The following is a 13,155-nucleotide window of genomic DNA, read 5'->3' on the forward strand; positions in this document are numbered from 1 at the left end:
CAAGAGTGGAAGTAAACTAACAGTGAGCACTTAAAGTTTTGATATCCTTTAAGTGCAACTAGATAAGAAATTAACAGGCACATTCCATCACCCTCAGTCTCTAATTTTATCTTGGATAACCTCCCCCAAGTCAGATTACAGCAAGGCCAGTTCCAAGATGGGGGATCTTTTTTTGAAAATTAAGGTTTTATATTGAACAAATCATTAAATAGTCTTTGCTTTAAAAGTAGTCCTCAGTAAAGTTGTGATTCGTTTTCAGCATGTATACAAAGCCCATGCAGCTTAGTTTTTTTGTAACTCCACAGTTCAAATCTAATCACCATTTCTTAACATGACTAGCCAGGCAATTGTTACAAGTGTTGGACCTTGAGATACCAATCAACATGAATGATAGGAGTTTCCTACTAATACCCTCAAATGGACTCTACTATCATTCTTCCAACTCTATCTTTTTCTGGAATACCTTTTAAAAAAGCTATGTTACTGGTGTAATTATAAATGCAGCCAGCAAGAACATTCTTCCTTGCATTTTTCCTGCATTGAACTGATGTTCCTTGTTTCAAACTACGTTTGGGGCAATTACTGTCTTTATTATACATTTGCAGAATATTTAGCATCTGACATTCATGCTAAGACATACAAATTATCAGTAATTTCTGATTAAGAGAAGATAACATTATCATGCCATTCATTCTCATTTTCATAGATCCTTAAAAAGACTTGTACCAATTCATATTCCTTTCATTTACTTATATTTTTCTAATAGTGAAAGTATTCAGCAAGTATGTTTCAGCCCTTAGCAGACATTGCCCTTCCAGCCTAAGAGAAAATATTTTCCAGTAGTTTGTGTTTCATTAAAATAAATTCCTTAAACAAATTGAGCCACTGGTATTAATAAGCTTCCAATAGCTAGCCGAATCTTAAATCTATCAAGATACAACTGAGATGTCCTTTGTGCCCAAGTTAGGCATCGTACATAACAACTTTACTGGGTATAATCTGAATCACTGATTTAGCAACTGCTTTCTCAGGTAAGAGTTTCTAGGGATTATGAAAGTACCAACATTCTTATTACCTGAAGTTCATTTCTGCCTTCCTTATTTTTAATCCAAATTTTACCCTGTGCCTGTGGGTCAATTAGTAATGGATAACGAGACGCTTTAGTGACAATGATTCCATTCTGTATGGATAAGTCATCATTTGGTAATCCTTGGAGGTTCCACTCACTGATTGTTGGAGCATCAGCCAACATCTCTATGAGGTTCAGGTTGTTTCCACAGGGGATTTTCCGAGTTTTCATTTCCTGTTGCCAGTCATTTAACAGTAGATTGCGGAACTCTTGGTTAAAAGGACCAGAATAAGACAGAAAAGCTGTAGCCAACAGTACATCACCTTAAAAAAAGAAAATGGCAAACAAAACATAATTTTTTTAAATTATTTTTGTGAAGGAGATGCTTCCTTCTCCAGTTGTTATATTGTCTGGATGATAATTAGGAGAGAGTACTTTGCCCCATAAATACCACAAATGTTTTCCCGAAGGCTCTAGAAACAATGCTAAAACAAAAATCTAAAAAAATAAAACATAAAACAATACTACATTTCAGTCGCTGCCATGCTTATTTTTTTTCCTTACAGTGCAACTCTAGGAAGCATGAGAACAAAAAGAAAATATAGGACGTGTAACACATTGCCTGCCTCCAAACACTAGGCCCTGCAGTCAGGCTATGACAGCAAAAACATACCTACAAATATTCAATTCTAACATTTCATTGCACAATCATGACAGCAGGCTAAAGAAATAATTTTGAACAAGCAAATAAATAAATAATCCTAAATTTAGGAGTGGTTCATTACAGACAAATCAATTACAAGTAATTACTACTAATAATAAAGAGTTGTAACAGATATCCTTATGAAGAAAACAAGTGTTACACAAGTTCAAATTTTCCAGTCATCTTGAAAAGTCCTGTCCCTAAGTCTCATGATACCAAAATTACCCTTTGTACCTCAGAAGTAAGACTGCAGGATTCCAATTTGGAGAAGATAGCTGTACTTTCATACTGAGTACTAACATTTTTGACACTTTTTCAAGATAACTAAAAAAGTCATGATGAGTGTGTGGATAAGGTACTCTGTAGTTCTAGTAAGTTAGTAATATACTTGCACATTATGCCAGCAAGTAGAATATAACTGTGACTATCTGATCAGAGAAGTAATCGCAGTTATTTCCAGCCACAGTAAAAGACAAGATAAATTAAATTTAATTTATAAAACTAACCAATAAATCTTTTATTACAAAGTACTTTAGCTTCCAAGCATTTATTTATAAAATCAAAACATATTTTGAAGAAACAAAAATTTTATGAATATTAGAAACTGCCTGGAAAACTATTGACTTCTACAGATATTTGTCAGTACCCGAATATCAGACTCAATCTCCTCCACATATAATTGCATTCTCAGTTACAGGCATTTTACTGTCACTTGCTAACGCACCACCCTCTTTTGACTGCTTCATGCAAGTTTCAGTCCAGTTAAAACATCAGCATCCCAAATACATACAGAATTTTATACATGTCAAGTAACAGCCTATGCACAGTATATACAGTGTTATTGTACTATAATTTTTTACAATATAAACCTGGTAGGTTTACACTGCATTGTTTTAGCAAGAGAATTAACAATAGTTATCCTCATTTTAGCAATAGGGAAGCTGAGCTATAAAGATAACAAAGTTTGAAATACACATCAAATGTTTTCATTTTCACTACTGATTACAATTCAAGTGACCAACTTGCTTCCAGGTTCAAAGGTATGAACAAAAACTTACCCACTAGCCTCTTGGTTTGCGCAGCAAACTCTTTACTCTGTTCCGTCCATCTCTCTTTTTCACCTGCCAGACCACTTATAAGACTTGAAGCAGTTAGCATTTTACGCCGGCAACGTTCAGCATCTTCAAGCAAAGTCTAGATAAGACCATACCAAGAAATACAGCTTACAGTCATGTATATGAGAGGGCAGAACAACCTCTGCACCTAATGAAACCAGTAGTTAAACGGCCCAAAAACATATTTTCAAATGCTGACTGTATTGTTTTACAGGGAGAGAGGTAAGTAGGGAGGGAGGAAAGATGATCAGGACAAACTATCAACACCTGCCCTAAAAATAGTTCAACTTTTTAATATTTTTGCTCCTAGCTTTCATGTTGGCATACGTGATGTAGGGTATGTGAAATGCCCAGTACCTATTAACCCTGGGAAATTCTGCCCAGAATTTCAAATACATTATTTACTGACAACATACATTAATGAAACTTGTTGTTACAGTAGTAGGCACTAAAAAATTAAAACAAATAAAATATTTGGGGGAGAGGAAGAGAGAGGTCGAATCCAGAGAGGGAGTATTTAAATAAGCTGTTCTGTAAAGAGAAGTTCACCTGCTTTTCTCTCATGGCTTTTTCATACTCCGCCTGCACAACATCTAATTCTTCTTGCTTGGCACCTAGTTCTGCTTGAGCTTTCTGCAGATCTAGCATAGCAGTGGTTAGGCGATTCTCCTGGACTGCCAAATTAGCCTATGAAGCATACAAATACAACAGTGCATTCACACAAATGACGTCTCCAAGTATATGCTATAAAATATCTCAAATAGAATTTCACCACACTACATTTGAAAATCAAATTGCTCAGCAGGAATTTCATCATTCATTAACACCTTTTATTTCAATTTCACAACAAACTAACTTCTTTCTGCAGACAACAGTAGTTAATTAGTTGATCTAAAATCACTTAGGAAAAAAAAAGAGAAAAAAATCTGGGAACACCAGCCCTTCTCCAAATCTTACACAAAAGTTAGTCTGATCTGGCCTGCAGAAAGACTCATGTTACCAAAAGCCTGTCTACTTTCTCCAGCTAATATTGCTTTATCCATTAAAGACACTACCTCTGCCCACAAATCTTGTTTCACTCTAGGTCATCCACTTTATAAATACAAAGCTATTTGATGCTAAAATCACGCATGACTGTGTCCTTCTTGACTTCCATTTTTACTATTTAATGACTGTTTGAGCCTGTTATTCACTAAATAACACTGACAGTCTCCGTACAGTCTGCTTAGGAACTCAGATCATGAATATTAGAAGGAACAAATCTTGCGGTTTTTCTTCCTTAATTAACGTAAAGCAATTGCAACAGTGAATTAAATTACTGCTACTGCTTCAGCCCCATTCAGAAGAGGCCCAGAGGCATAGAACTGCATAATCTCTTTAATGATTTTGACAACTTGCAAGTGGCAGCATATTTCAAGTGTATCTCAGTGTGGAGTTACTATTTTCAAGATAATTCCCACAAAGGCATATACTAACTGGAATAAAGCAGCTGATGACCCTCAAGTGCACACATGCACAGAGGGAGGAAAGAGAAGGGGGTCTGTGTATTTCCCACTGATTAATAGATTTACCTTTAAGGGTAATACTTCTTTGTTGATGGAATAAAATATAGCCATAGCTTTGGTCCACGAGCAAAGGCCAGCAACATTCCCACATACTCTCTTAGCTGTCTCAATGTTGTAGTCCATCATCTCAAAATAAGGGCTCAAAAGCTCTACCACTTCTTCATTAATTGTGTCTTTTGGAAATTGCTAAAAAAAAAAAAAAAAAAAAAGGTGCAATAAATGTAATGAATGTAATATGCAGGTAGTACATGTAAATATATATATTTTAGCACACAGAACACTATCAAGTTCACAAATGTTATTTAAAAACAGCTGATATAAACTTCTCTGCTTCACACATTTTTGACAACTCAGAGCTGTTCTACTCTCTTCTATGTTCTTACAAACTGATTTGCCTTCCTTTATGATCCTCCCTGTCATATATTAACCATTAAGGTTACATAGTTAATCAAAGGGGAAAATATTACAAGGATCATGTTTATAATTCTGTTTTCTTTACTACTGAATAAATAACTGAATAATTGTCAATGAAAGGAGAGGGGAAAGCTTAGCCCTGGTTCAAAGACATATATCATACAAAAGAGTCCTTTCAAGAGGCAGTCAGGCATCTTCCCCTCAAATTACATGAATTCGTTATTGGAATCTGTTTCTGTTTCACGAATTTGCTTTGATTCTCTTTTCTCCAGACATCTCTTCCATTTTCTTCCCCTAAAGCCCTCAAATTTCTCCTTTAAATGTATTTGCATTGGCAAATAAACCAAATGAGTTTATTTTTCTGAAAAGGCTTACTTATAAATTACAACAGAAGTATTTCATTGATGAATTTCAGATATAGCTGTTCCCTGAAGCACAAATATGTTTATTTATGTACAAGAAATAAATACTTGAAGCCCTACAGTAAATTAAAAAACTTCTCACAAGTAAATGCAGCATGAATACTACATAAATGGTATCCATGGCACTACTAACTGTACAGAGATGGTCAAGTGTATCATCTGCGATTTCTCATTGGACCAGAGATGGATTAAGTAAAATCTTAGTGTAATTATAATTGCAGGAGTTTACGACTAGTGAAGAGGAAAACTTTAACTGAAGTAGAAATTTAAAAAGCTGTTTATATTCCTTGGCGTAGAAGGATAATATTCCTCAAAACACAGAAATCAGAGATAATGACATCTAGTGATGCAGGACAAGGCATGATTTGTTCTCCAAGTAGATTAATCATAAGATTAGTCGTTTAAATTATGCAATAACACAGATTTATTCACCAGTTACTCTTCCCATTTCTATAGGCACACGCTATGGAGCTGAAAATCCCAAATTTCAAAAATTCCAATTTTATATCTCCTAATCATCACCCATTCTTTTGGAGGTCACTACACAAGGTGCAATGCTGAAAGTTAAAGAAAAATTAGGCAACAGAAAATAGATGTTTTAAATAAGCTTTAAGCAAATGGGTAAGTAATGGCTATTCAAATGCTTAAAGCTTTGAATCATTTGTCACTGAAGGTAATTTCATTACCTTACTTAGTATGAGTTATAATTGATTTATGACCTGACTTTGCCTGATGGATTCAAGTTTATTTCATTATGACATACTGATTTTTAAGCCTTTAACTTTTCAAATATATTATACACTTAATTCCCTTGCACACTTGCTCTATGAACAACAGAGAAAACACTTTCCTCAATTTTCTTCAATTGAAAAAGATATTGAAGGGAAGTTTATAGAAGCACCTGTAGGTTTTGTAAGAAGTTCCCTGCTGTCATCAGTCTCAAAGATTCTTGCCATGATGGGGTGGTACAGCTTTTCTCCTGATCGATTTTCACATTGTTCAGTTTTCTTTGGAAGAGCAGTAACACACAATCCATGATACGCATAATAAGGTGAGGAGGTCGGCCCAGTGTGCGGACAGTGGCAATATCTGCAGGTTTTATTGTCTATGAAGTTCAAACAAAGAAAAAAAATAATTATTGTTACTGCTCCTTTAATAAGAAATGGAGCAAAAGTTCATCAAATGTATTAATCCATTGGGGAGGAAAAAAATTATTATTTGTATTATTGTTGCTTGAAAAGGATTTTACCTGCAAAAAGCATAAAGCTGAAAGGATCTAATCCAGCAATATTTTGACTACTGCCTCCTGGTAAACATTAGGAAACCTCAGCTCAACTACGCCCCAGAGACACTTAAAAGCTTAAAACTACCATGCCCATTTTTTGATAAAGTAAAGAATAGAATAGAAATATCTTGAAATTTAATCCTTTTTTTAAAATGCAAATCGAGCGACTAGAAGCTCAGTCTAGAGAGGAAAATACTTTCTGTTGATATTTGGTGAATGGAGGTGAATGAAAAGGACCAGAGAAAAGGCCTGATACATATATAGATCTGCACCTTCTGTTTCATCTTACTGGGAATATATTTGCTGTAGACGTAAGCCTGTGAGAAAATTAAAGAATTCGCAATAATGTATGAAAATCTAGGCCCTATGAAGTATGGCCTAGGGTGCAAAAGGTGCAAATCTAATTCTATAGCTTGTATCTGTAGAGCACATCACGTATGGAAAAGGACCATCAGAATACTCTAATGAAGGTGTGTCCTTAGAGAAGCAGGGACTTCAGCAGTAGTGCACCCTGAACCGCATAAAAGCAGAAATCACTGAAGAATATAACTGCCAGTGGACAGGCCCACTTCTAGAACAGATATAACTTGGACAGAAGCTTTGCTCGTTTGCAAGTAGCTGGTTCAGCCTGGGTACGTGACAGTGACAAACTGTAAGCAACAGGTTACGGCAAGTGCTATGACATCTTGCATCTAGCCTAGCACTCGTCTCACTGAGAATTCATGGAGGAAGATTTTAATTACATGTAGTTATACTTGAAGAAAGAGACTGTAAAATATTGTAGTCATTGATCACCTTCCCCCCTCCTTTTTTTTTCCTTTAATAGTTTGCTGTTTGTGGGGTTCAATGGGCACCTGACAATTCAGCAGTGTGTTTCCAGACTATCTCCATGATAACTTGAACCAGTGCTTCTTAATGACCTTTAGGAAATTCAACTGGCCCTTTTTACTACCATCCAAGTCTTGGCAGAACAGTTGCATTTAATATATATATTTTTTTACTTCTACTTCTGCATTTAACATGCGGTTATTATTGCAGGGAAAAGTGCAATTAAGTTTTTGTCTGAGTATGAATTGTCGAAGCCCAGTAAAAGTATTTAATCTTGATATATGTTGAACAATGTTCTCTGCCTAACAATCATGTCAAATAGCATTGGCAATCCCAGAACACATAAAAATTGACTGGAATAACAAATTATGGATTTTTTAGCTGGGAAGTGGCCTCCATAGTTATCAAAATATTTGAATAGACATTTGTCTACATTGCAAGCAGAATTCCATTGAAGGAATGCCTAGTGGGAAAATTGCTAATCCATAATGACTGCAGCCTATAATTTGTGAGGTACCTTTCATGAAAGATGCAGCTATATACAGACTTGCAGAAAGAATTTTCTTGCTTAAGTGAGTTTCTGAATGAATAACTTGTGAGACTATAGATATCTATGCTGATCAGCTCACTTTTATTACAGTTTTCACCTCCACTTTAGAAAATATGTAAAGCAATTTATTATAGCAAATACAAGAATTCTAAGGTTTAGCCAAACAAGCTTTCTTCATTGTGAAGTGTCACAAAAATGATACTGCAGCTTTTTATATTAGACAGTTTTTTGTGCCTTAGAATCCAGTAATTCAAAAAGAGGAGAATTGTTCTGGTTCGGTAACTTTGGCCAAAACCAGAAGATAAAATGCAATAAGATATAGGACAGGGGACAGGACACCAGTGCTCTTACCATACCTAAGACACCAGTCAGCTAGTATTGCTTATCCACTTGTCAGAATGCTTGCACATCTCTGGGTTTTGTTTTGTTTGTTTATTTGTTTTTACTCTTTTCTGTAGCTACATATCAGAATCGTATGACTCATACTAGCTCTTTTATTCCACTCTCACCAGCTGACATCTTGTGAACAACCAGATTGTCTTATTCTACGATAGACTCAAAAGACAGTTTCAAGAGCACTCCTGTTACTCATCCCTTTATGAAGTAGCAATCCTGCAAGGCAAAACAGCAATTGGGCTTCTCATTTGCAGTAGCATGGACAGGCGTAAAGAAAGGCACACTAGAATGAAAAAAAATTTTGCTTTCTGATTTCTGAGAGTATAGGAAGTTATCTCACAGGTTGACTTTTCTCAGATACTAGCTCACAAACTTTGTGGTTTATCCATCATTACTTCAGGATTTTCCTTCATTCCTGCCTATTTCTTGAGATGCCAGTTCCCTGCCTGCCTCCAATACTTGGTTTGCTTTAGCTCCCACTATTGCTGTTCTCCCTCAGAAAAGCTGGTGAGACGTTATCTCTCAGATGAACAGATAACGAAAATTTACAATGTAAAATCAACAAAAATTAATCCTTTCTTCATCATTAATGATGCATCATGTGAAAATATGGGCAGAGTGGTATCGCTCTACTCTAAAAGCTTCACAGAAAGAGCATGCTGAAAGACATGAAGTCCCATGATGACTGTTAGCAATTTGGGTAATACTACATCTCAGAAGCCAAAAGACGTTTTCCTGAGGAAGGTGGAAAAGGGTAGATCAGCAAACTCAGTCAAAATGCAATTCACTGGGGAAAGTTTAAAACAAAACAGGAAATTTAGATTTAGATGCAATGTTTTTATATGGAAGGCACTTCCTACTTCATTCATTGCACACACACTTTGTTTGCTGACAGCAGCAACATTCCACTACCAGGTTTAAAATCAACCTGTAGCAACAACATATATCACACTTTCTAGTAAAAGGTAAAACTTTCTCTTCGCTGCAAAACTGATTGTCTATTTTCGGTTTGATATGTAGGAGGAAAAAAAGAAAAACAAAACAGACCAAAAAAAATAAAAGAAATATGTAATATATATATGCTCACTTATTTTGTCAGCTGATGAGTTAGATGATGCACCTGCCATCCTACATTTGTTTTCAAAGTAGCCCATCTTTTTATGGGCAAAAAATATTATTACTTGGCCCACGGTTTTAATACTAACCTGTAAGGCTGCTTCTGCCTCTTCCAAAGCAGGCTTAGCAGCTTCCAACTTTTCTTCAGCAATGGCTTTGTCAACTGAGATGCTATCTACAATAGCTTGGGCTTTGTCTTTCACTTTTTGAACTTCACCTTTCACCTTCTCAGCAGCTTGTGCCTTTACAGTAACTTCTTTCAATACCTAGAATATGGGAAAATCCACACACCAAATATTAAAGAAAATATCTAGCTAGAAGGCCGTTTTAATTTTTTTTTGTAAAATTTCATTTGTTGAATTCAAATTCCAAAACCAGAATATTTGAACAAGATGGCTTTCATCACCACTACACATTTTCAATATCCTTTTTCTCAACACTTAACCTCCTTTTATTCAATTACTCTATGTAAAATAAAAAAAGCACAGAACCAAAGAGCAATACACTTTGAAGGCTGTACATACCATGTCAGCTTTTTCATTGGCAACTTCAAGTTCCTTTTCTTTTACCTCCAGCTCTCTGCTTAGAGCAGCCACTGACTCAGAGGCCTCTTTCAGTTTCTCCAGTCCAGTATTCATTCTGGAGTTAAAATACAAAGCAAAAAGCATGCAGTTCCCTATGTAACTTATATTTCTCTTTCCAGACTATTCTACTAGTAGAATGAATAGGATGAATCTACTATCAAAAGATGTTTTAAATCAAAGTAAAACTTGTACAGAAACTTTCATGCAAACTTCTGTTGTCATCAGAACCAGGGAAGCGAACAATAAACAATTACCTAAAGAGACCATATGGCTTGAAATTTTCCTCACTTCTAACTCCAAGAGCATGTCTTTACTATTGCATAAAAGTCATATATGTCGGTTCCATATATGTCACTGTCCCTGTTGAGCTCCAACCTGATACTCAAAGGACTGAGTCCTATACAGTCCAAAGCATTTTCTGATCATCAGAATCCTTAAATGTATCTTAAATCACTATTAGTTGTTTGAAAAGGATATTAAAAAGGTTAATAAAATCTAAGTATTAATTTCAAGATCAACCAAGAGACAGTCACAGGAAAATAACACTGAGATTACACTTTGGTCACCCAGCTTTAAAAGCCCCTTAAACAGCCTTTTTTCCTCTACTGAAGTGTCAGATTCTCAGCACAGATTCTTCAGATAAACTTAAGTGAGATGTAGATTAGGAAAAGATATGCTTCACGCAGGAGGGACAGGAAGAACAAAAGAGGCTGCTATTGCAAAGGCTAAATAGCACTGGAACAGCTAAACAATACAGACAAACAGGTAAACAAACAGGTAAAGAGTAACATCTACCAAAGCTGTTGTACAAACTGTGCAACTATGGTCAAATAAAACAGATGAATGTACATGAACTAATCAGGTACATCTCAGGAGTGAAAAGGCAGAAGATTAGACCAAATCTCTCTGTTTTTAAAGTCTTCACCCATAAAATAACTACAGGTTTCTCATTCAGTTTGGCTTTGAAGCCAGAGAATATTTCAAAGTGAAATAAACTAGTATGAGTCTTTCGTAAAGGCTTCTGGTTCTGAATGCCTCTTTTTAAAAATCAAGACAGCGGCTTCTTAAGAGTGATGGCAACATACGCTACAGGCTAATTTTATATTCTACTTAAATAATCCCAGCAGGAAGTTAAATCTGAAAATAGACTTCATTAGTTCAGCAACATAGCTGAAAATGAGACTGAACATATCACAATCACATTATTAATCATTAAGTAAAAAGTTCAGCAGCCAAAATTAAGCTCTGTGACCACAAAGGCAAAAATGCCAAGGGTAATATTTGCATGTTCATATCAGCACACAAGTGTTTAGCAAGAAAACCAAGGTTGCTCCTTGGTAAATTAAATGCTACTGTGAACATATTATCATATCACATGCAGATGTATTCCTCTGCTCATTAAAAATATATAGGAATAATGTATATTCACTTTTTTCCATTGGTTTGCTCTTTCATATATCATCACCATTTTTTCCCTCCAAAAACAGATATTCTTTAACATATACGCCCAGAGCAAACGTAATACTTGATCAAATTATAACCTTACACCATTTAAGCCCCATTAGGAAACCCCAAAGGAAACTGCTGCTATGCAAAGAGACAAGTCACACATTGAGATAAAGCATACGAGTATATAGCTAGCTTGAGAAGAAAATTATAGGAAGACAGTGGTAAGTTGAACATTTTACCTGTTGGCTAACATCTGAACTTCAGTATGCTTTTCTTTGTACGTAGTTTTATATCCCTGAATAAAGGACAGGTAGGATTTGGGAGTCACATGTGTGGAACGTCTGTATCTCTGAAAGTAATCAGAGCACTTCTCTGCCACTCCGTCCTGGAATGCACCCATACACTGCACTATTTCCCTCTTCATCTCAGCAGTACAGTCAATATCATATGAGGACAGGTAATGTTCAGATACTTCAGAAAAAAAGAAAAATAAATGTAAATATTCAGGAAAAACTCTTAACATATAAACAAGGCAGTATACAAACTATCTATCATGTCACAGAGAAGTATGTCCTACTAATTTAAATCTTCATCTGCTAAAAGCCATTGATCTCTGCGCCACTTACCCTATATGCACACTCACACACACATATATATATACACATATATATATATAAAAGTCTTGGTATGAGGCAGACCTTTAAACAGCATTTTATTTTTAAGGTTTCACCATGCAATATTTGGTCTATCAAAGGATAGTTAGAACAAGCAATATTGCAGAGCAGAGAAAACTTATGGAAGTAGTCTTTATACAAACATTCTTGGCAATCTGAGGCGCATCTTGTGAGACAGATGCACTATACATATAAAAATAATTTAAAACGTAAATACTAATTATCAACCAATTTATTGACAGCTGTGACAGGAAGATGCACATTTCACATTGCATCAACAAGATACTGTGTCAGCTATTATCCAGCCTTCTTCATTCTGCATCATCATATTCTTAATACTACTTCTTCCAGATTTCTCAGTACAAAATATAGACAAGAATCCAGTATCCTTTCACCTCCAGAGTGTGCAACTGCTTTTTCTCTCTGAACCTGTTGAATTAATAGCTACCAGGGAATGCGGTGATCTCAGCCTCCCTCTGTAAGCCTTATCACACGGTCTCGTGGCACCAACACTTGTGATCAACAGACCACAAAGCAAGATTAAGTTGGTTTAAGGGGACTGACTGGAAGATAACTAAGCCTACTACTATATGTGTGTGGCAGTTAGGCACGAGATTAGCTAATCTTTAACATAGCACCACATATAAAGTCAGCAGCACAGTCTGCTGAATTTATTATCCACAGCTGTTTTAGCTCTAAGCCTTTCACTAGCTGGGATTCTAAACATGTTTGTAAAATGTATGTTTATAAACATGTTTGTAAAGTTTATGTTTGTAAAGTCTATGTTTATAATGCACAGACTTACATGGAATGTAACTTCCAGTGAAAGATATATTTTTCACTGGAAATTGTCAAATAATGATAAAGAAAGAGGAGGGAGTCTTACATCTTGTTGAAGGAAAGGGTTATTGATTGAACTGTTAAGGACAGGAGATTGCATCTAGTATAAATAATACACATTTATATACCCATGAAAGAGAAGCAC

The 13,155-nt window shown here is 35.6% G+C and overlaps 1 protein-coding gene across 2 annotated transcripts in view; it reads right to left on the reverse strand.

Moving 5' to 3' along the window:
• DNAH5 (dynein axonemal heavy chain 5) overlaps positions 1–13,155 on the reverse strand; it is a 173,924-nt gene that overhangs the window by 28,315 nt on the left and 132,454 nt on the right. For both annotated transcript variants that reach the window (XM_068931426.1, XM_068931427.1), the window contains exons 56-63: positions 11,736–11,967; positions 9,988–10,102; positions 9,553–9,729; positions 6,190–6,393; positions 4,459–4,638; positions 3,437–3,574; positions 2,831–2,966; positions 1,076–1,392 (exon numbers count right to left, since the gene is read on the reverse strand). In XM_068931426.1, coding sequence (XP_068787527.1) covers positions 1,076–1,392; positions 2,831–2,966; positions 3,437–3,574; positions 4,459–4,638; positions 6,190–6,393; positions 9,553–9,729; positions 9,988–10,102; positions 11,736–11,967 — 1,499 coding nt within the window. The remainder of the gene's footprint in view (positions 1–1,075; positions 1,393–2,830; positions 2,967–3,436; positions 3,575–4,458; positions 4,639–6,189; positions 6,394–9,552; positions 9,730–9,987; positions 10,103–11,735; positions 11,968–13,155) is intronic.

This window comes from Struthio camelus, chromosome 2, assembly GCF_040807025.1.
Source record: "Struthio camelus isolate bStrCam1 chromosome 2, bStrCam1.hap1, whole genome shotgun sequence".
Lineage (NCBI taxonomy): Eukaryota > Metazoa > Chordata > Aves > Struthioniformes > Struthionidae > Struthio > Struthio camelus.